The sequence below is a fragment of the Phocoena phocoena genome, chromosome 11 (assembly GCF_963924675.1).
Source record: "Phocoena phocoena chromosome 11, mPhoPho1.1, whole genome shotgun sequence".
Taxonomy (NCBI): Eukaryota; Metazoa; Chordata; class Mammalia; order Artiodactyla; family Phocoenidae; genus Phocoena; species Phocoena phocoena.
In genome coordinates, this window is record NC_089229.1 from 67717468 (window position 1) to 67739913 (window position 22446).

The 22446-nt window shown below is 35.8% G+C and overlaps 1 protein-coding gene across 1 annotated transcript in view; it reads left to right on the forward strand.

The window, feature by feature from the left end:
• NELL2 (neural EGFL like 2) overlaps positions 1–22446 on the forward strand; it is a 384960-nt gene that overhangs the window by 332906 nt on the left and 29608 nt on the right. Inside the window, exon 16 of the mRNA XM_065887857.1 lies at positions 9375–9515. Within this exon, the coding sequence (XP_065743929.1) occupies positions 9375–9515 (141 nt within the window). The remainder of the gene's footprint in view (positions 1–9374; positions 9516–22446) is intronic.

Here is a 22446-nt window from a genome sequence, read left to right on the forward strand (position 1 = left end):
ACACAGCAGAGAAGTTCATTCATGATTTGCTTAGGGTGCCTTAGGGCATTAGAACTTACTTCTCTTGTGAAAGTCCAGTTGAGACAAGGTACTAGGGGGGACCACTTTCCAGGGGGACCACTTTCCAATTCTTCTAATATGTTTATACCATGCTTTGTTTAACTGGTCAATTTTAGACGTTACCAGTAGACTTTTTTCTATGATAGATGATAATTTACCTTCCTTATACCACCACCCTTCCATATCCCCTTTTCTTATGTAAGTTACCTTTTTAGCCTTCACTAGTATATGTGTTCACCTTCATTTCTTGTTTTATCTACCATACATAGTTTTCCTTGCTTCCCTATTTCCAAATCGAGTTATGTTCTGAGTTCTTAGTGGACACGAAGTTTTTGGGAACAGTATTCGACCCACTACAGGTAGTTTTCAGTGTATTGATGGAGTTTGGGTATTTAAAGCCCTAGTATTAGATGAAATCATTAAGAAGTTAGTAGATGGAAAAGAAAATATCTGAATATAGATCCCTAGGGAACTCAAACTTGCGGAGATTGAGAAGATAAGACCTGAGAAGAAAACCAAGATATAGGGGCAATGAGGTGAAAGAACTAAGACAGTGATATATCCTTGCAACGTGGAGAGTTTTAGGAGAGAGTGGTGAACTACTGATAGGTGTTTCGTTACATGGATTTGGTCCTTTATTTTATTGCATTACATCATCAGTAAAATCTTTTAAAAATAGTAAATAGCACAAAAACTTTCTAAGAAATTATATATCTTAAAAGATCTTTATCCAGCTTTTCCAGGTATTTGACAGTTTTGCCAAGTATAGAATTCTAGGGTCAAAATCATTGCTTCACTCTCTTACAACAAGCAGTGAGAAATGTGATGCTAGACGGATTCTTATCCCTTTATGTGTAACCTTTAGGTTGCACATAAGGGTTATTTCCCTTCTGGAAGATTTATATTTTGTACTTACTGTGAATTTTCACAATGTGCATTTAGATGTGAATCTGTTTCATTCATTTGAGGTAGTGTTGTATATAGGGTAAGGGTTTGACCTCTATATCTAGAGTATCTGGATTCAAATCCTAGTTTTAACCCTCAATAATCTTGAGAAAATTACTTAAACTCCCAGTATCTAAGTTTCTTTCTCTTTAAAATTGAGGGAATGATAAAATTTCCTACCTCATGGGACTGCTGTCTGCACTATATGAGTAAATATAGGTAAATTGCAAAGAACGGTGGCTGCCATATAGTCAGTCATCAGTAAGTATTGGCTATCATTTCATTATTTGGAGAACTTGATGGGGCCTTTTAATCTGAAGACTAAAGTCCTGTGAAAAGTTCTTCAATTATTACTGTTATTATTTAAGATAGTTTCTTCACTTTGAGTTTTCTCTTTTCTTGGTATGAAATTTGTTTTTAATCATAAGCTATATGTACCATTTGAGTTGGTACATTTTGATTGTTGGTTGGTACAAAAGCTGTTTGATTTTTTTCCTATCATATTTTTCTTCTATTTTCTATATGTTACTCTTTTAGAAAGACTACTTCAACTTGATCTTCCAAGTATTATACTGCATTTTTGAAAAATTTCAGCTATCATATTTTTAATTTCCAAGAGCTCCTTATTCTCTGAATATTCATTTTTATAGCACTGTGTGCTTTTCTTATGAATGAAATATTCTTTCAAGTCTATTAGAAAGTATTAATTAGAAATATTTTAAGTCCTGTTCTGTGCATTATCTCTGTTTCCTTCAGGGTCAGTTTTTATGGTGGTATATCTTGGTTATTCTGTTTAATGTTGTAGTCTTTTCTCAAGTATTTGTTTCTCCTTGATCTCACATTAATATTTAAGAATGAATTAAACATTGACCTTTGATATGAAGGTAAGGTTTGTTGACTGGCAGTCTTACACTGGGTGAGCTAAAAAGGTGCCACTTTTTACACTTTGAACTCTAAACACTGAAATGCAGGGGACTTTGTTACAAAGGATAACTCCTACATTAGCTACTTAGTTTTCTCCAGATATTTTATTTATTTATTTTCTTTACAGAAGAACCATCCATTCTGGCTTTGGGGGTAATTGCTTTCTTTCAGCTGTCTGCTCAAGGTGGGAGGAGGTGGTTGGGTTGATTGTTCATCAGTAGACCTTTAACTAATCCAGAAATTCATTGAATTTTCTTCTCCACTGGTGGTGTTTTACCTTTTATCTTTGTTTACACTTTTCTTTGTCCCTTTAACGTAATGCTTATAAGATGGGAGGAAGAAGAGATTTAACAATGTTTTTAATCTTTCATCTTTAATCAGAAGTTTGGATGTACTCTTTGTTAAAAAATTAATAATATATGTTATATATATTAAATATATAATTACATTTACATTGTATTTCATGTATATATATAATGTACACATTTTCTATACCAATTCTACACCATTTAATATTATAGTCAAGTGTTTGACATAAATATTTGAAGGAGGATGAGAAAGGGTCATCTTATCATGTCTTGTTATTGCATCTTAGTGAATGCTTTCAAGCTGCCACTCCTGCCTTAATTCCCCCTGACCTAGCAGGACTCAAAAGGTGGCATGCTGAGCTTGCCACTTAGTTACCTGATATTACAAACAGATCATTCATTCACTCAGTAAATGTTTATGAATCTCTAACCATGCGTCTGGTTCTTTGCTAGATGTTAGAGAAAGAAAGAAAAACACACAGGCATAGTCACTGCCCATATTTATACAAATTATTTGTAAACTATTTTGATATTAAGGAAAATTGGGGGTGAAAACAATGTTTTATAGCTTGATTGTGGTAGTGTTTATGTGTCAAAACTCATGGAATTGTTGGTGATGTTTTTTGTATATAAATTTTACCTCAGTACAGTTGGTTTTAGGTCTGAGGAGATAATATGTATAACATGATGACTGTAGTTGATTATACTGTATTGTATAATAGAAATTTATTAAAAGAGTAGAACTTCAATGTTCTTACCAAAAGAAAAAAAAAAAAGGTAAATCTGTGAGGTGATGGATGTGTTAATTAACTCAATGGGGCAATGGGGGAATCCTTTCACAATTTATACATATATCAAATCATCATATTGTAGTCTTTAAATATCTTACAATTTTATTTGTCAATTATACCTTAATAAAGCTGGAGAAAAATAATGTTGATTTTAATAAAAAGGAAGACAAAAAAAAATTTAGGAATAAGCCAAGGCAAACTATATAGAAGGTGTCCTTTCAGAAATCGATAAAGACCGTAAAAGCTATAAAAATTATTAGAGAAAGAGGAAGTACATCATGTGTGTGGATGAAAAGATTCAATAACGTAAAGATGTCACTTCTCCCCAAATCAATCTATAGAACCAGTGCAGACTTCCCCTCCCCCCATTTTTGGTTTTGTTTGGGGGTTTTGTGAGAAATTTCAAACTGATAGAAAACCCAAAGAATCAAGATACTTTTGAAAGGTGGGCAAAAAGATAAGGAGTAGCTATTCTGAGCCAGGCACTGCTTCTCCTGTGAGGCCACGTATAGTTAATGGCAGTAGTTAAGAGCGAACTATTAAGAAATAGAGAGTATTACTTCTATTTCAAAACCAGAAAACCCAGAGAAGTTTAGTAAAATAACTCAAAGTTACACAGATGACAAGCCACAGAGCTGAAATTCACTCACATTAAGATATATACTGATTAGTTATAAAGCAGAAACTAACACACCATTGTAAAGCAATTATACTCCAATAAAGATGTTAAAAAAAAAAAAGATATATACTGAGACATCTCAAAGTATAGGCTGTTTCTGGTTGGCCAAGTGTTGGTCTTCAGAGGCAGCCTGTGGTGAGAGAAAGAGCACTGGACTTGGAGTTGAAAGAGTTCTGGTCCATGGTGTGACCTTGGGCAATGCCTTTGCTCTCACCGCTTTTTTGTCTATGACATAGGGATAAGAATAACTTACACAGCTGTTGTGAGGACTAAATGACATGATGAAGAAATTACATTATGCTTTTTTAAAGAGTTGTCATTAACTTCCTGATTATGAACTATAAAGTAGTGAAAATAATTTTCACTAAATCTCCAATGTTATTATCCAGCTTGTGAAGAGGATTTTAGGATTTTCAAAATTTATTTACATATATTGTCATTTTACTTTCAAAAAGTTCACATGAGAAAATCAGTCTTTTTATGACATTTTGGATATTTTATACCCAAGTCTGAAATAGTTGTAAAAAACAATGTAATGCTCAAAAGAGTTTGCTTTCATTGAGCACTCACATCTAAAGGTTGAAAGCAGACTCCCCAGAAGCTCAACAAAAGACAGAGGGAAATGACCTTGTGATTTTTTTAAAAAATGCTGTGGATAATCTAGAAAGCAAATAATCCACATGTGGGTAATCAAGAGTTGATTAATTGTTTTGAGGATGTTTAATTTCCTACTGTTTATCAATATAATTTACCTACCAGTGCATAGGATAGTGATATAACTAGTCCAAGTACTATTTTTTATGAGAAATTGTCAGGTTTTTATTAATAATAAACACTTTGAAACACAGTACTCTCATGATTTGACTTTGCCATTAAAAGTACCATGCTCATTTAAAAAAAATAATTGTATTTTCTTTTCTTTTGAATAGGGTAGCAGGTTAAACTAATGATTAGGGTCTGTTTTAGGTATGGATGGTTCTAGATATTTACACAGTTTTTATTATTCTTAGTTATGTTGTTATGATAGAAATAACTGTTCCTATGCATGACAAAGGGTTTGTTTATCATTCAAGTGTCTCATTTTATAACTACACTTAATTTTACAAAGAAATAATTTGTCATTTTCCAAAGTGACCCATTAAATGCTGATGTCAAAAGCCATTTTTGTTTGGCCTCCTCTGAAGCCAGTGGTCTGTGACATTGTAGGAGGCATGCAGTCTTGTGTCACCACACCTGAGGGAGGCAAAGAAAACAAGATACTGACATGTGTGAGCTTTTTTTTATTCATACATGTTCCTTTCTTGTTTTCTGCTTGTTGGTGTGTTTTTAATGATTACCTCAAAACATATGTACTTTCTAGAAAATCTATCACCACAGTGCCTTTCACTTCCATTTTCTAAGTTGATTTTGATCTCTGGAGTATGACTGCTGTTCGTGACTGCTGTTGGATGGCTAAATATCTTTTGGATTTTAGATTCTCTGTGCTCTGGGACAGCATCTCAATATCATCACTAGCTGACTGTTCTAAATGTAGCTAGTGAAAAAGTTCTAATTGTCCCTAAGGAACTAGTTCCTTTCTAAGACAGAATATATAATGAAATCATAGTTTTTCATAAAATTTATTTTTAGTTTTTTATATAATGTACCTACAGAGTATAAAATTAAGGTCCTTATAATTAAGACTAAATCATATGAGCTTATACATCCTGTACTAACCTTTCTGAATACTCTAACTTGGTTTGGAAAGTAATTTGTTCAAACTTGGTAGTTCTTATATGGAATACAATAATAACATTCCCCCCACCCCAGGTCTGCTGTTCTCTGTGTTTCTAACTCAATTAGATAATATAAAGTTTGGTCTTAACTGACTTAAAGAAAGTACCAAAGAAATAAATCATCTGATTTTTTTTACTACTTTCTGTTATTATATGATGTGTAAAGCACGATATGTGCATATCTGAAATTGCACACAATATGTGTGCATTTATATGTTCTAACTCATAGTAATGTCTACATTTGTGTATAGATAAAATATACTGAATTCTTAAATTGTGGATCAGATTTCAGTTCTTTACTTATTAATGATTACTGAGTAACTAAAGATATACATACCATCAGATAGCTTACAGATGAGGCTGCTTGTTTCATCTTTCACTTTAATTAGACCCATGAGCCAAACAAACATACCTTCTGGTGGAAAGTGCATACTTTGGCAATTCAAGCACACTCTCATTTTCTACCGACTTTCACCAAAGTAGAAAAGTTTTCATAAACAAATCAAAATTAGCAGGAACATGAAAGTGTAAAACAAAGCAATGTATATTATCTGGCTAGTTTTACTTTGCTATCCTAAATGGTAGCAAGTATATAATTTGAGCCATGACATATGTATACTTATACTATATTTTATAAGTTAAGTCATATTTTAAATGAATTAAGACATTTCACTACCTAATGAACTACTCAGTAAATCCTTCTGAGATATGAATAATTGCTCCATACTGTATCTCAGTGTTTTCAAAACTCCAGTCATTCATATGCCACCTTAATAAGTTTTGTCATATTTATATACTGTTTATACCAATATCTACTTACTGTTGTTTCTGTAATCCCTCTCACTTTTTAAATTTAAATACAATTTCACTACTGTACTATTAGTATCACTTGCTATAAATAGAAATAATTCAGAAATATACAAATGTAGCTATTAAAATAAAGTTTTTGCCTGTTATCACCTAAATACCATACCAGTGGCGGCAGATATATAACATGCTGGGAAACACTGTCCTGCATGATTGTAAATTCAGGTTTTCATAAGTTTAATTTTCTTAAAATAAAACACACTTTAGATAGATAGTAAACCCAGTAAGGGCAGAAATTACTTCTGCTTTATGTATCCTTGTTTCCCCAGCACTTAATACTTGGCATATAACAGGTATTCAATAAGTATTGAATGATAAGTTATTGAGTGACATGTATATTTGCATATCTATCTGCTAAAATACTACTTAGTATTAATAGTCAAATAATGATACTCAGATTGTATAGGAAAATACATTATGGCCAGCACATGTTTCAATCCCCAGTCTTCAGGGAATATGCACTAATATACTGTGTAACATTTCTGTTAAACTTTAATGGATATAGATCAAGGAAGGTTGCTGTAATATAAACAAAGAGAAGTGGAGATGAAGCAGTATAGGAGTGGGCCTGGTGATTAGAAAGAGTGACAAGAGAAAATGAGTGAGGAGTAAATATTGAAAGATATATCTGTGTCATGTGACCTGAGGTAGCCCTTGTGTTGCAGCAAGAAAAAATAACTAAATTAAAGGGTAAATAAGAGATGTGAAAGTTGCTTCAGTGGATAAGGCTCTGTTCTATTAATATTTACTTCCAAATCACCAACGCTAATGACCAAATTATTCTAAAATGAGGTGCTCTAAACATCCCCCTCCTGACCTTCTTCCAATAAACTCATTTCTAAAGCTTAAATTCCAACCTGTTTTCTTTTGTCCATGCACTTAAGAAATGACATAACCAATTTCCTGCATCTTTTGGGTTAGAAGAAAAGACCATATAAAGCTGAAATGAGCATAGCATTTTAGTCCCATTTATAAGTCATCAGTTAGGGAGGCCCCTGAAGTACAGATAGGCTGTTTCATAAAACGTATAAGGCCTTACTAAATGGAAGCAATCCACATCAGCTATGTGTCAGGAAGTCAATGGTTAGCTGACTTGGCCACTAACAATTATTTTGACAATAGGAATTACCAACGGTAAGAAACTGACTCTTCAGAAGAGAAACCACAGAGGCAAATCACTCATAGTTCAGAAAGAATGTTAAAATTTTGCAATCATATAAAATATTTATTTTGGCTTACTACCTAATCTAAGAGAATGGTTTGTGCCTTGTTTTACTGAAGGAACTCCGGGCTTATCAAGAAGTATATGAGTGATGACTTTTTTTTCTTTTAAAAATCTTACTTATTCAAAAATGTGTCTCTTTAAAAATTGAACATAGTAAAAGAGGAAATTTTAAAAGAAAATGAAAGAAATATATACTTCCAAGAATTTGAAGTTAGATGAGACTAGAAGGCAGTAGATACTGCTGAAGTGGATTGTCTGGGAGGAAAGGACTCTAAAAAGTATCTGGTCTTCCCATCAATAGGAGGGACTTGTCATGCTGGTCACTGCAGCAGGGAATATGATGCAGGTGCGGAAAACATATAAGAAAAGGCTGTTCTACCTCGGCGAGTGGAATCTGCAGTCATGGCAAAGGGTTGTCAAGATGGATATTTTTGGCAGCTGTGATGGTACGGTGCCAGCAGATCACTTAGCAAGGTCTGAGGCAACCCCAAACCACCCAGAAACCCAGAAGGTATTAAGAAGAAGGGGACACTCTGTAAAGCAACTCTAGGAATTACTTTTTCCTCTATGACTGATTAAAGAGGCTTGGATGGACATCAGATGTTCCCATTAATCAGCAGACTGAATAAGAAGAATAAAAGGCTCACAACATTTGAGAATAGTAATAAGCCACTGGAGGAAATATATGAAACTCAAGATACATTCTCTGTTTGTTTAGACAATTTTGCCAATTTCAGCCTGTGTCTACTTGTATGAAGGAGCACACACCAGAAAGTTAGGCAAATATGAACTCTTAGGTGACCTTGGTTAAATCCCATAATTTCCTTTTGCCTCATATTTTTTCATATGTTCAATATGCTGACTAAATGGCAAGATTTATTTTGAGGGTTGAATGAAGTAATGATATATGTGAAACACATTAAAAGGTGGCATAGAGGGCTTCCCTGGTGGCGCAGTGGTTGCGAGTCCGCCTGCTGATGCAGGGGATATGGGTTCGTGCCCCGGTCCGGGAAGATCCCACATGCCGCGGAGCGTGAGCCCGTGAGCCATGGCCGCTGCCCCTGCGCGTCTGGAGCCTGTGCTCCGCAACGGGAGAGGCCACAGCAGTGAGAGGCCCGCGTACTGCAAAAAAAAAAAAAGGTGGCATAGATGGGATATATTCTCAAAAATAGGAAGCATGTTGATGCATGAATGCTATTGCCATATACTGGAGATTATGTTGATAGTAATAAGAGACCCTAAAATTTCAGTGACTTAAAGCAAAAAGCTCATACTCTATGTCCACCCCAACTAGAGGAAGAACGTGCCCCATATCGTCTTCACTCAGGACTCAGGCTGATCTTCAGAGCTTCTGGAAATCGCTGGTCATTGTGATGGGGGAAGGGTATGTGTGAATCACACACTGCATCTTTAAGGCTCTCTCTGGAAGTGACACATGTCATTCCCTAATTGACCTCAGGAAGTCACACGGCAATCCTAGCTTGTGTCCAGAAAAAGAGCTGGAAATATTTGGCGAGCAGCACTAATGACTATCACAGATGGTTTCTTTCCAGTTTCTACAGTTGGATGACTTTTGCAACAGAGAAGCTGTCTAGATGTTTCTCCTATTGCTAATACCACTACATTCTTTCTCTATAGCTTTCAACAACCAAGTAGACTTTCTTGATTTTATGTTGTCTTAGTTTTAAGGATTTGCTGGCACTAAATATTTTAGTAGCCATCTTAACAGAATATTTTAGTTTCTTTGAGAGAAAGGCAGCAATTGTATAACATCCCGTTTCTGTTTTCTTTCCCAAATAGACATTGATGAGTGCTCTGATGGCTTTGTTCAGTGTGACAGCCGTGCTAACTGCATCAACCTGCCTGGATGGTACCACTGTGAGTGCAGAGATGGCTACCATGACAATGGGATGTTTTCACCAAGTGGAGAATCGTGTGAAGGTCAGTACAAGGAGAAGACCTAGAGTTTAAAGTCTTAAAATTGAGGAAAATGCAGTAAGATGTAAATAGTAGATTGATCTAATATTTAAGGTATTGGTGATTTTTGCTGTGTGTTTATACAACAGTGATTAGAAACATGTTAAAATCTAACTTTTGCTTGCGAATTATGATAACTGATTTTCAGATAATTAAAACTTGTAATAGTAAACCAATTTTCTGTGGACAATTTTAACTGTTGAAGCGTGTTTTAGAATGAGTAAACCCATAATGTCAGATAAATTTTTTAAATGGCAGCAGGTAAAAATCTGACCCAAAAAAAAACTAGAAAAAAAAATAGATGAGGAAAGCAGGATAGAGGGAAAATGAGGGTAGAGGAAATACAATGATGATATGGCCAAGGGAAATATAATGCATGCTACTCTGGGCTGTTCCTAACGTATCACTCACCTGGCAAAGTCAGAGATATTTAGTGAATGTTGGATACAGAAGATATGGTCCCTGCTTCACAGAAGATGTCAATCTAATAAGAGTGGAAATTTGAAAAGATTATATTCAATTATTTACCATTAATTTTGACTTATTTTCAGTGAATTGACAACTCTGTTCCCTTGTATCCTCTATTAAGGGGCACAATATTTAGGAGGCAGACAGAGTAAGTAAAGCACAGTGAATAATTGTCAGGGAAACCACCCATACTAAAAGGATATGGCACAGGATTGGAAAACGAAACAAACCTCAAGAAGTCATTATTTTCTCCATTGGTGTTTACACCTTCATAGAGTAACAGCCTAAGAGAATGATGTGGCTAAAATGACACAGTCGATGAAAGCCTTGGAGAATCTAACTTAGCAGTGCTTGACGCTTAAATGATGAGACGTCTTTTACCCTCGGGCCTCAAGAGGTTTTCACACAGAGAAAAGTGAAACAGACATGGGCGATAGATGCCAAGGCTCCCAGCGTGCTTTGCCAGCAGCTGCAGAGCTCTGGACCTTGAGCGGAACGTTCATCTGGATTTTTATGCGGAACGGGAACGCTACTGCCTTACCAGGGACTAAAACCTGGCATTTGCAAATAAACACTTAGCTGTGGTCTGAAGACTCTACCTGGCACTTGTGAATGTTCCAGAATGCGTACTTCCAGCCCTGTAGAGAATGCCATTCAAGAAGCCGATCAAACCGTGTGATTTTGCCCTTCCCTGATAAAATATTTTGCCTGTTTTCTATAGTATATTATGAGGAAGAAGTCATCAGTGCTACCTTTTTAAGATTGTCTTTTATTTTATTTTGAGTTACATACATAAAGAATGAATACAAGCTGATTATAAATATTTCAAAGCATACAGAAATATATAGAGCAAAGCTGAAAATGCATCTTTATTTCATCTCCCCCTTTTCCCCATCCCTTCCTCTTCTGCTCTAGGGGTAACCTGTGTTTAATTTTGCTTGGTATCCTTTTCTGTGCATCAGAATGTAACTAGAACAAATACATACCTCTGCTGACTATCTTACTTTATATTTGCAACTGCTTTCACTATCTTTTAAATTTATGACCACATGTCTCAAGAGAGCTGTATTAGTTATCTACTGATGTGTTAAAAGTTACCCCCAAAACTTAGAAACTGAAAACAACAAAAGTTATCTCACAACTTCTGTGGGTAAGGAATCTATGCACAGCTTAACTGAATGCCTCTGGTTCAAGGTTTCTAAGGAGGTTACTACCATCAAGTTGTTGCCCAGGGATGTGGTCTCATCTTGAAGACTTGTCTGGGGTGGGAGTGGAGAGAATGAAGGTCACTCATGTGTCTATTGGCAGGCCTTGTTTCCTTAACACAGAAGCTACTCCACAGGGCTGGGGTCTGGCTTCCCCTAGAATAAGCAGGTGCTCAAGATGGCAGCCACAGTCTTTCCATAACTGAATCTCAGATGTGACATTTCATCACTTCTCCCATAGTCTATTTGTTAGAAGCCAGTCAGTAAGTCCAAGGGGAGAGGATTACACAAGTGTGTGAATATTAAATGGTGAGGATCGTTGTGGGCCATCTTGTAAGCTACCTGCTCTGAGGACCATCGACATCACCCAGTATTCCTACTTTATTTCCTTAGTTACTTTCCCCTGCATACCTTCTTCCGTCTCCTCAAATCTTAGATACCACTTTCTTTCTCTTCTTTCTCTGTCGATAACTCTGCTTATTTAACTGAGAAAAAAGAAGTACTTCCCTTTTCCACCAGACATATGGTATGATATACAGTAAAGATGTAACGGTCAGGAAAAAAATGACAAAACGTAATTAGTGCATTCATTAGTGTCCAAAAGTAACAAGGAAAATGAAACTAGCCATTAAAATAACACATGATAAAGATGAATATAGGGAAGTAAAGGATTCTATGAAATGCCTACACAGAAAAGGCTTTTTGAGGAAATTCCATAAATACAGAAAGAATGGGAAATCTTATTTTTTTAAAAAAAGAACCACAATTCTAGAAAGATGATTCTATTATTATCTTCCAGTATAATTTATAATGATTATCGTAAAAATCTACTACTCTTTCAGAAGACAGTGTGCTCTGAAGAATACTTTTAAAAGAACCCACCTATGTTGTATAAAACAAGAGAGAACTAAAGTGCTTCTTTTTAACAATTATCTATTTACTGCAATTTCAGTGATTTGTAGAATTGTTATATTAGTATTTAGAAGGATGCAATTTTAAGAGTGTGATTATATCTGAGCAGGTTCCATTTTTCTGTGCTGGGGACAAAGAAAAGAAGCATTTCAACGTGGACAAAGCCACAGCAGTGGGTTTACAATTATGCTGAAGTATAATGTTCATATTTGAAAATGTGAATAAATAACTTTGCACTGTTTCACTACTTCTTAGGCTGTGTAATCTACAAATACGTGCCTTATAAACTGCATTCATACAAAGTGTAAACTGTTTTGCTCATCCATTTACCTCAGAGGTGTAGACATTTAATCACCAGATAATGTACAAGGGTACCACTTTCCTTGTCCATATCATCATTCCTAATGTGCCTGAAAATTTGTCTTTCTCTGAGAATAAAGCCCAGTATCTTTTTTCCAGGTAAGAATATTGTATTTTCATGCCCACATTTCCCTTTACTTAAAGCTTTTATTTCTGGATTATCTTTATGCTTGGTGAGGATTTTTTGAACTTGTATGACCCCAAAAAATGTTTATAGGGTAACATCTTTTGAGTATTATGTTCAAGCCAAATACTATAAATTCTAAACTTAAATCAAGGAAAAGTATGAAAATGAAATGAATCTATTTCAACTCAAGAAGTGGTTACTGAATCTATGCACAGGTACCTTGAGGTACTTTACCAGGCACCTACTGTGAAGAAATATAAAGGAGGTATGATCACTGCTCTCAGCTTGTAGTCGAGATAAAATATGTACAGTAACAACTGTCATACAAGATAGAATGTAGTAAGTTTTTCAATAGAGGAGAAAAGCTGCAAAGTTGAAAATGATGAATACATAAGAAAAGTATGAATTCAGAGCCATAATGAAACAAAGAGAGGAATTATTTCCTGTTGGGATCAAGAAAGGATTGAATATCTAGCATTGTTTCAGGACTTAAGTATGATGTGATTATTGGCTTATTGAGATAGGGAAAGAGAGTTCCAGCAAAGGAAGTAGCTTTAAATGCCTTTCTAATAAGTTTGAACTTGAGTCTGAAAGTCTATTTTTGAGAAAGGGAATGATGAAAGTGTATCTCCACCAAATCTATATTTTGGCCCAGTCCTATTTTCTGAATTCCAGACCCACATATCCAGTTGGACAGCTCTACCTGGAAGCTCAGCGGAAAGTGTATTTCAACGTGTCAAACTAACTCATGTCTTTGCTCATCCCTGCCACCTACTTCCGCTCCCCGGCAAAATCTTGCTCTTCTTTGTATAAATATCATCAACCAAATTTTCCAAGCAGGACATCTAATCATTCATGACCCTTCTCTCTCCCTAGTCTTTGAAGCCAGCAAATCACTAAGAAGTTGCTTTATCTTTGTTGTTTCTATCTTGGAAGATTTTAGCTTTGTTGTTTCTTTCTATGCATCCCCACTGCTACTACTCAATACAGCATTATGCCTAAGAGCACAGACTTGGAGCCTGACAGCTTGGGTTCCCATCTGGGCTGTATACCTTACTAGCTGTGTGACCCTGAGAAAGTTATTCAACATGTCTAGGCCTTAATTTCCTGATCTATACAATGGAGATAATGATGGTACCTTTCATGGTTGTTGTGAGTCATTATATGAAATGAGTCATTATATGAAAGTACTTAGAATTTGATACATACCAACAGCTATATAAGTGTTTCCTTTTATTATATGACCATCACTTTCCTGGAATACTGAACAGTCTATTAATCAGTCTCCTAGCTTCAATTTCTAATCCATTTAAATCCCTTTTCCACAGTGAAGCCAAAGGACCCTTTCAAAAATGCATATCTGATTATGATTTTTTTTATTATGATTTTTTTTGTTTTGCAATTCCCTAAAATGACATTTTATTGTCTTTAAGATAAGGTTCAAATTTCTTGCAACATGACTTCTAACTGATCCTGGAGAACCTCTTCAGCTGCCTGTCTACCCACTCTGCTCTCCCTAGATATTCAAGTCATACCAATACTTCTGATCCTCTAACACATCTTGATGGCTCTGAACATTGGGACTCAAACACACCCTTACCTCTGACTAGACCAGTCTTTACCTCCTCTTTGCTTGGCTAAATCTTATTCATAATGTAACTGCCACACCTGGAGAATGTGTATGCGGGCAGAAGAAAGACCCAAAAAGAGCTACCAGTGTGATAGGAAGCAAGTAAAGGAAATTTATCAGGGAGAGGGAAGGACCTGTGTCAAAAGCTGCTGCTAGCTCAAGTTCGATGGGAACTGAGACTTGACCACTGGCTTCAGCAACATTATTTCTCCAGTCACTCACTAAAGCACTTACCAGTATTTTTTTTTTATTTTATTTTACTTATTTTTTTATACAGCAGGTTATTAGTTATCCATTTTATACATATTAGTGTATATATATCAATCCCAATCTCCCAGTTCATCCCCCCACCCCCACCTGCCACTTCCCCCCTTGGTATCCATACGTTTCTTCTCTATATCTGTGTCTGCCCTGCACACTGGTTCATCTGTACCATTTTTCTAGCTTCCACATATATGCGTTAATATATGATATGTGTTTCTCTCTTTCTGACTTACTTCACTCCGTATGACAGACTCTAGATCCATCCACGTCTCTACAAATGACCCAATTACATTCCTTTTTATGGCTCAGTAATCTTGGATGGTATATATGTACCACAACTTCTTTGTCCATTTGTCTGTCAATGGGCATTTAGGTTGCTTCCATATCCTGGCTATTGTAAATAGAGTTGCAGTGAACACTGGTGGGGGGGGGTGCATGTGTCTTTTTGAATTATGGTTTTCTCTGGGTATATGCCCAATAGTGGGATGCTGGGTCACATGGTAATTCTATTTTTAGTTTTATAAGGAACCTCCATACTGTTCCCAATAGTGGCTGTATCAATTTACATTCCCACCAACAGTACAGAGGATTCCCTTTTCTCCACACCCTCTCCAGCATTTGTTTGTAGATTTTCTGATGATGCCCATTCTAACTAGTGTGAGGTGATACCTCATTGTAGTTTTGATTTGCATTTCTCTAATAATTAGTGATGTTGAGCAGCTTTTCATGTGCTTCTTGGCCATCTGTATGTCTTCTTTGGAGAAATGTCTATTTAGGCCTTCTGCCCATTCTCGGATTGGGTTGTTTGTTTTTTTAATATTGAGCTGCATGAGCTGTTTATATATTTTGGAGATTAACCCTTTGTCAAGTTGCTTCATTTGCAAATATGTTCTCCCATTCTGAGGGCTGTCTTTTCGTCTTGTTTGTAGTTTCCTTTGCTTTGCAAAAGATTTTAAGTTTAATTAGGTCCCATTTGTTTTTTGTTTTTATTTCCATTACTCTAGGAGGTGGATCAAGAAAGATCTTGCTGTGATTTATGTCGAAGAGTGTTCTTCCTGTTTTCCTCTAAGAGTTTTATAGTGTCTGGTCTTACATTTAGTTCTCTAATCCATTTTGAGTTTACTTTTGCATATGGTGTTAGGTAGTGTTCTAATTTCATTCTTTTATGTGTAGCTGTCCAGTTTTCCCAGCACCACGTATTGAAGAGACTGTCTTTTCTCCATTGTGTATCCTTGCCTCCTTTGTCATAGATTAGTTGACCATAAGTGCGTGGGTTTATCTCTGGGCTTTCTATCCTGTTCCATTGATCTGTATTTCTGTTTTTGTGCCAGTACCATATTGTCTTGATTACTGTAGCCCTGTAGTATAGTCTGAAGTCAGGGAGTCTGATTCCTCCAGCTCCATTTTTTTCCCTCAAGACTGCTTTGGCTGTTCAGGGTCTTTTGTGTCTCCATACAAATGTTAAGATTTTTTTTTGTTATAGTTGTGTAAAAAATGCCATTGGTAATTTGATAGGGATTGCATTGAATCTGTAGATTGCTTTCGGAAGTATGGTCATTTTCAAAATATTGATTCCTCCAATCCAAGAACATGGTATATTTCTCTGTTTATATCATCTTTAATTTCTTTCATTAGTGTCTTATAATTTTATGCATACAGGTCTTCTTTCTGCCTAGGTAGATTTATTCCTAGGTATTTTATTCTTTTGGTTGCGATGGTAAATAGGAGTGTTTCCTTAATTTCTCTTTCAGATTTTTCATCATTAGTGTATAGGAATGCAAGAGATTTCTGTGCATTAATTTTGTATCCTGCAACTTTACCAAATTCATTGATTAGCTCTAGTAGTTTTCTGGTGGCATCTTTAGGATTCTGTATGTATAGTGTCATCTCATCTGCAAACAGTGACGCCTTTACTTCTTCTTTTCCAATTTGTATTCCTTTTATTTCTTTTTCTTCTCTGATTGCCATGGCTAGGATTTCCAAAACTATGTTGAATAGTGGTGTGAGTGGATATCCTAGTCTTGTTCCTCATCTTAGAGGAAATGCTTTCAGTTTTCCAGCTTTGAGAATAATGTTTGCTGTGGGCTTGTCATATATGGCCTTTATTATGTTGAGGTAGGTTCCCTCTATGCCCACTTTCTGGAGAGTTTTTATCATAATTGGGTGTTGAATTTTGTCAAAAACTTTTCCTTCATTTATTGAAATGATCATATGGATTTTATTCTTCAATTTGTTAATACGGTATACCACATTGATTGATTTGTGTATGTTGAAGGATCCTTGCATCGCTGGGATAAATCCCACTTGAGCATGGTTTATGATCCTTTTAATGTTGGATTCTGTTTGCTAGTATTTTGTTGAGGATTTTTGCATCTATATTCAACAGTGATATTGGTCTGTAATTTTCTTTTCTTGTAGTAACTTTGTCTGGTTTGGGTATCAGGGTGATGGTGGCCTATATTTCTATAGAGTGAGTTTGGGAGTGTTCTTTCCTCTGCAATTATTGGAAGAGTTTGAGAATGCAATTTTTGGAAGAGTTTGAGAATGATGGGTCTTAGCTCTTCTCTAAATGTTTGATAGAATTCACCTGTGAAGCCATACTGTCCTGGACTTTTCTTTGTGGGAAGACTCTTAATAACAGTTACAATTTCATTATTATGATTGGTCTGTTCATATTTTCTATTTCTTCTTGGTTCAGTCTTGGAAGGTTATACCTTTCTAAGAATTTGTCCATTTCTTCCAGGTTGTCCATTTTATTGGCATAGAGTTGCTTGTAGTAGTCTCTTAGGATGCTTTGTATTTCTGTGGTGTCTGTTGTAACTTCTCCTTTTTCATTTCTGATTTTATTGATTTGAGTCCTCTCTCTCTTTTTCTTGATGAGTCAGGCTAATGGTTTATCAATTTTGTTTATCTTCTCAAAGAACCAACTTTTAGTTTTATTAATCTTTGCTATTTATTTCTATTTCATTTATTTCTTGTCTGATCTTCATGATTTCTTTCCTTCTACTAAGTTTGTGTTTTGTTTGTTCTTCTTTCTCTAGTTCCTTTACATGTAATTATAGATTGTTTATTTGAGATGTTTGTTGTTTCTTCAGGTAGGATTGTATTACTATAAACTTCCCTCTTAGAACTGCTTTTGTGGCATCCCATAGGTTATGGATCACCGTGTTTTCATTGTCAGTTGTCTCTTGGTACTTTTGCTTTCCTCTTTTTTTTTTAATTTATTTTTTCACACAGCAGGTTCTTATTAGTCATCCATTTTATACCCAGCAGTGTATACATGTCAATCACAATCTCCCAATTCTTCACACCGTCACCACGCCCCACCTCCGCTATCCCCCCTTGGTGTCCATACGTTTATTCTCTACCTCTGTGTCTCAATTTATGCCCTAAAAACAGGTTCATCTGTACCATTTTCTAGGCTCCACACATGTGTTAATATGCAATATCTGTTTTTCTCTTTCTGACAAACTTCACTCTGTATGACAGTCTCCAGATGCATCCACCTCTCTACAAATGACCCAACTCCATTCCTTTTTTTTCTTTTCAACATCATTATGGGAATATAATTGCTTTACAATGGTATGTCAGTTTCTGCTTTATAAAAAAGTGAATCAGTTATACATATACATATGTCCCCATATCTCTTCCCTCTCCATCTCCCTCCATCCCACCCTCCCTATCTGACCCCTCTAGCTGGTCAAAAAGCACTGAGCTGATCTCCCTGTGTTATGCAATTGCTTCCCACTAGCTATCTATTTTACGTTTGGTAGTGTATATATGTCCATGCCACTCTCTCACTTTTTCCCAGCATACCCTTCCCCCTCCCCGTATCCTCAAGTCCATTCTCTAGTGGGTCTGTGTCTTTATTACCATCTTGCCCTTAGGTTCTTCATGACATTTTCTTTCTTTTTTTAAGATTCAATATATATTTGTGTTAGCATACGGTATTTGTTGTCCTCTTTCTGACTTACTTCACTCTGTATGACAGACTCTAGGTCCATCCACCTCACTATAAATAACTCAATTTCGTTTGTTTTTATGGCTGAGTAATATTCCATTGTATATATGTGCCACATCTTCTTTATCCATTCATCTGTCGATGGACACTTAGGTTGCTTCCATGTCCTGGCTATTGTAAATAGAGCTACAATGAACATTTTGGTACATGACTCTTTGAATTATGGTTTTCTCAGTGAATATGCCCAGTAGTGATATTGCTGGGTGGTATGATACTTCTATTTTTATTTTTTAAGGAACATCCATACTGTTTTCCATAGTCACTGTATCAATTTACATTCCACCAACAGTGCAAGAGGGTTCCCTTTTCTCCACACCCTCTCCAGCATTTGTTGTTTGTAGATTTTTTGATGATGGCCATTCTGACCGGTGTGAGATGATATCTCATTGTAGTTTTCATTTGCATTTCTGTAATCATTAATGATGTTGAGCATTCCTTCATGTGTTTGTTGGTAATCTGTATATCTTCTTTGGAGAAATATCGACTTAGGTCTTCTGCCCATTTTGGGATTGGGTTGTTTGTCTTTTTGATATTGAGCTGCATGAGCTGCTTGTAAATTTTCGAGATTAATCCTTTGTCAGTTGCTTCATTGCAAATATTTTCTCCCATTCTGAGGGTTATCTTTTGGTTTTGATTATGGTTTCCTTTGCTGTGCAAAAGCTTTTAAGTTTTATTAGGTCCCATTTGTTTTTGTTTGTTTGTTTTTATTTCCATTTCTCAGGGAGGTGGGTCAAAAAGGATCTTGCTGTGATTTATGGCATACAGTGTTCTGCCTATGTTTTCCTCTAAGAGTTAGATAGTGTCTGGCCTTACATTTAGGTCTCTAATCCATTTTGAGTTTATTTTTGTGTATGGTGTTAGGGAGTGTGATAATTTCATTCTTTACATGTTGCTGTCCAGTTCTCCAAGCACCACTTATTGAAGAGGCTGTCTTTTCTCCACTGTATATTCTTGCCTCCTTTATCAAAGATAAGGTGACCATATGTGCCTGGGTTTATCTCTGGGCTTTCTATCCTGTTCTGGCTTTGTGCCATTACCATACTGTACTGATTAGTATAGCTTTGTAGTATAGTCTGAATTCAGGGAGCCTGATTCCTCCAGCTCTGTTTTTCTTTCTCCAGATTGCTTTGGCTATTCAGGGTCTTTTTGCGTTTCCATACAAATTGTGAAAATTTTTGTTCTAGCTCTGTGAAAAATGCCATTGGTAGTTTGATTGGTAGGGATTGCATTGAATCGGTAGGTTGCTTTGGGCAGTAGAGTCATTTTCACAATGTTGATTCTTCCAATCCAAGAACATGGTATATCTCTCCATCTCTTTGTATCATTAGTTTCTTTCATCAGTGTCTTATAGTTTTCTGCATACAGGTCTTTTGTCTCCTTAGGAAGGTTTATTCCCAGACATTTTATTCTTTTTGTTGCAGTTGTAAATAGGATTGTTTTCTTAATTTCACTTTCAGATTTTTCATCATTAGTGTTTAAGAATGCTAGAGGTTTCTGTGCATTAATTTTGTATCCTGCTACTTTACCCAATTCATTGATTAGCTCTCGTAGTTTTCTGGTAGCATCTTTAGGATTCTCTATGTATAATATCATGTCATCTGCAAACAGTGACAGCTTTACTTCTTCTTTTCCGATTTGGATTCCTTTTATTTCTTTTTCTTCTCTTGTTGCTATGGCTAAAACTTCCAAAACTCTGTTGAATAGTAGTGGTGAGAGTGAGCAACCTTGTCTTGTTCCTGATCTTAGTGGAAATGGTTTCAGTTTTTCACCATTGAGGATGATCTTGGCTGTGGGTTTGTCATATATGGCCTTTATTATGTTGAGGAAAGTTCCCTCTATGCCTACTTTCTGGAGGGTTTTTATCATAAATGGGTGTTGAATTTTGTTGAAAGCTTTCTCTGCATTGATTGAGATGATTGTATGGTTTTTCTTCTTCAGTTTGTTAATATGGTGTATCATATTGGTTGATTTGCGTATACTGAAGAATCCTTGCATTCCTGGGATAAACCCCACTTGATCATGGTGTATGATCCTTTTCATGTGCTGTTGGATTCTGTTTGCTAATATTTTGTTGAGTATTTTTGCATCTATGTTCATCAGTGATATTGGCCTGTAGTTTTCTTTCTTTGTGACATCTTTGTCTGGTTTTGGTATCAGGATGATGGTGGCCTCACAGCATGAGTTTGGGAGTATTACTCCCTCTGCTATATTTTGGAAGAATTCAGGAAAGATAGGTGTTAGCTCTTCTCTAAATGTTTGATAGAATTCGCCTGTGAAGCCATCTTGTCCTGGGCTTTTGTTTGTTGGAAGATTTTTAGTCACAGATTCAATTTCAGTACTTGTGATTTGTCTGTTCATATTTTCTATTTATTCCTGATTCAGTCTCAGCAGATTGTGCATTTCTAAGAATTTGTCCATTTGTTCCAGGTTGTCCATTTTATTGGTCTAGATTTGCTTATAGTAATCTCTCATGCTCCTTTTATTTCTGCAGTGTCAGTTGTTACTTCTCCTTTTTCATTTCTAATTTGATTGATTTGAGTCTTCTCCCTTTTTTTCTTGATGAATCTGGATAATGGTTTATCAATTTTGTTTCCCTTCTCAAGGAACCAGCTTTTAGTTTTATTATCTTTGCTATTGTTTCCTTCATTTCTTTTTCATTTATTTCTGATCTGATTTTATGATTTCTCTCCTGCTATCTTTGGGGGTTTTTTGTTCTTCTTTCTCTAATTGCTTTAGGTGTAAGTTTAGGTTGTTTATTTGAGATGTTTCCTGTTTCTTCAGGTAGGATTGTATTGCTATAAACTTCTCTCTTTGAACTGCTTTGGCTGCATCCTGTAGGTTTCGGGTCATCGTGTTTTCATTGTCATTTGTTTCTAGGTATTTTTTATTTCCTCTTTGATTTCTTCAGTGATCTCTTGGTTATCAAGTAGTGTATTGTTCAGCCTCCATGTGTTTGTATTTTTTACAGATTTTTTCCTGTGAGTCATATCTAGTCTCATGGCGTTGTAGTCGGAAAAGATACTTGATACAGTTTCAAATTTCTTAAGTTTACCAAGGCTTGATTTGTGAACCAAGATATGATCTATCCTGGGGAATGTTCCATGAGCACTTGAGAAGAATGTGTATTCTGTTGTTTTTGGATGGAATGTCCCATAAATATCAATTAAGTCCATCTTGTTTAATGTATCATTAAAGCTTGTTTTTCCTTATTTGTTTGCATTATGGATGATCTGTCCATTGGTGAAAGTGGGTTGTTAAAGTCCCCACTATGATTGTGTTACTATCGATTTCCCCTTTTATGGCTCTTAGTATTTGCCTTATGTATTGAGGTGCTCCTATGTTGGGTGCAAAAATATTTACAATTGTGATATGTTCTTCTTGGATCGATCCCTTGATCATTATGTAGTGTCCTTCTTTGTCTGTTGTAATTGTCTTTGTTTTAAAGTCTATTTTGTCTGATATGAGAATTGCTATTCCAGTTTTCTTTTGATTACCATTTTCAAGGAATATCTTTTTCCATCTCGTCACTTTCAGTCTGTATGTATCCCTAGGTCTGAAGTGGGTCTTTTGTAGACATATGTACGGGTCCTGTTTTTGTATCCATTCAGCCCGTCTGTGTCTTCTGGTTGGAGCATTTAATCCTTTCACATTTAAGGTAATTATCGACATGTATGTTCCTATTCCCATTTTCTTAATTGTTTTGGGTTTGTTATTGTAGGTCTTTCCCTTCTCTTGTCCTTCCTGCCTAGAGAAATTCCTTTAGCATTTGTTGTAAAGCTGATTTGGTGGTACTGAATTCTGTTAGCTTTCGCTTGTCTGTAAAGGTTTTAATTTCTCCCTCAAATCTGAATGAGATCCTTCCTGGGTAGAGTAATCTTCGTTGTAGGTTTTTCTCCTTCATCGCTTTA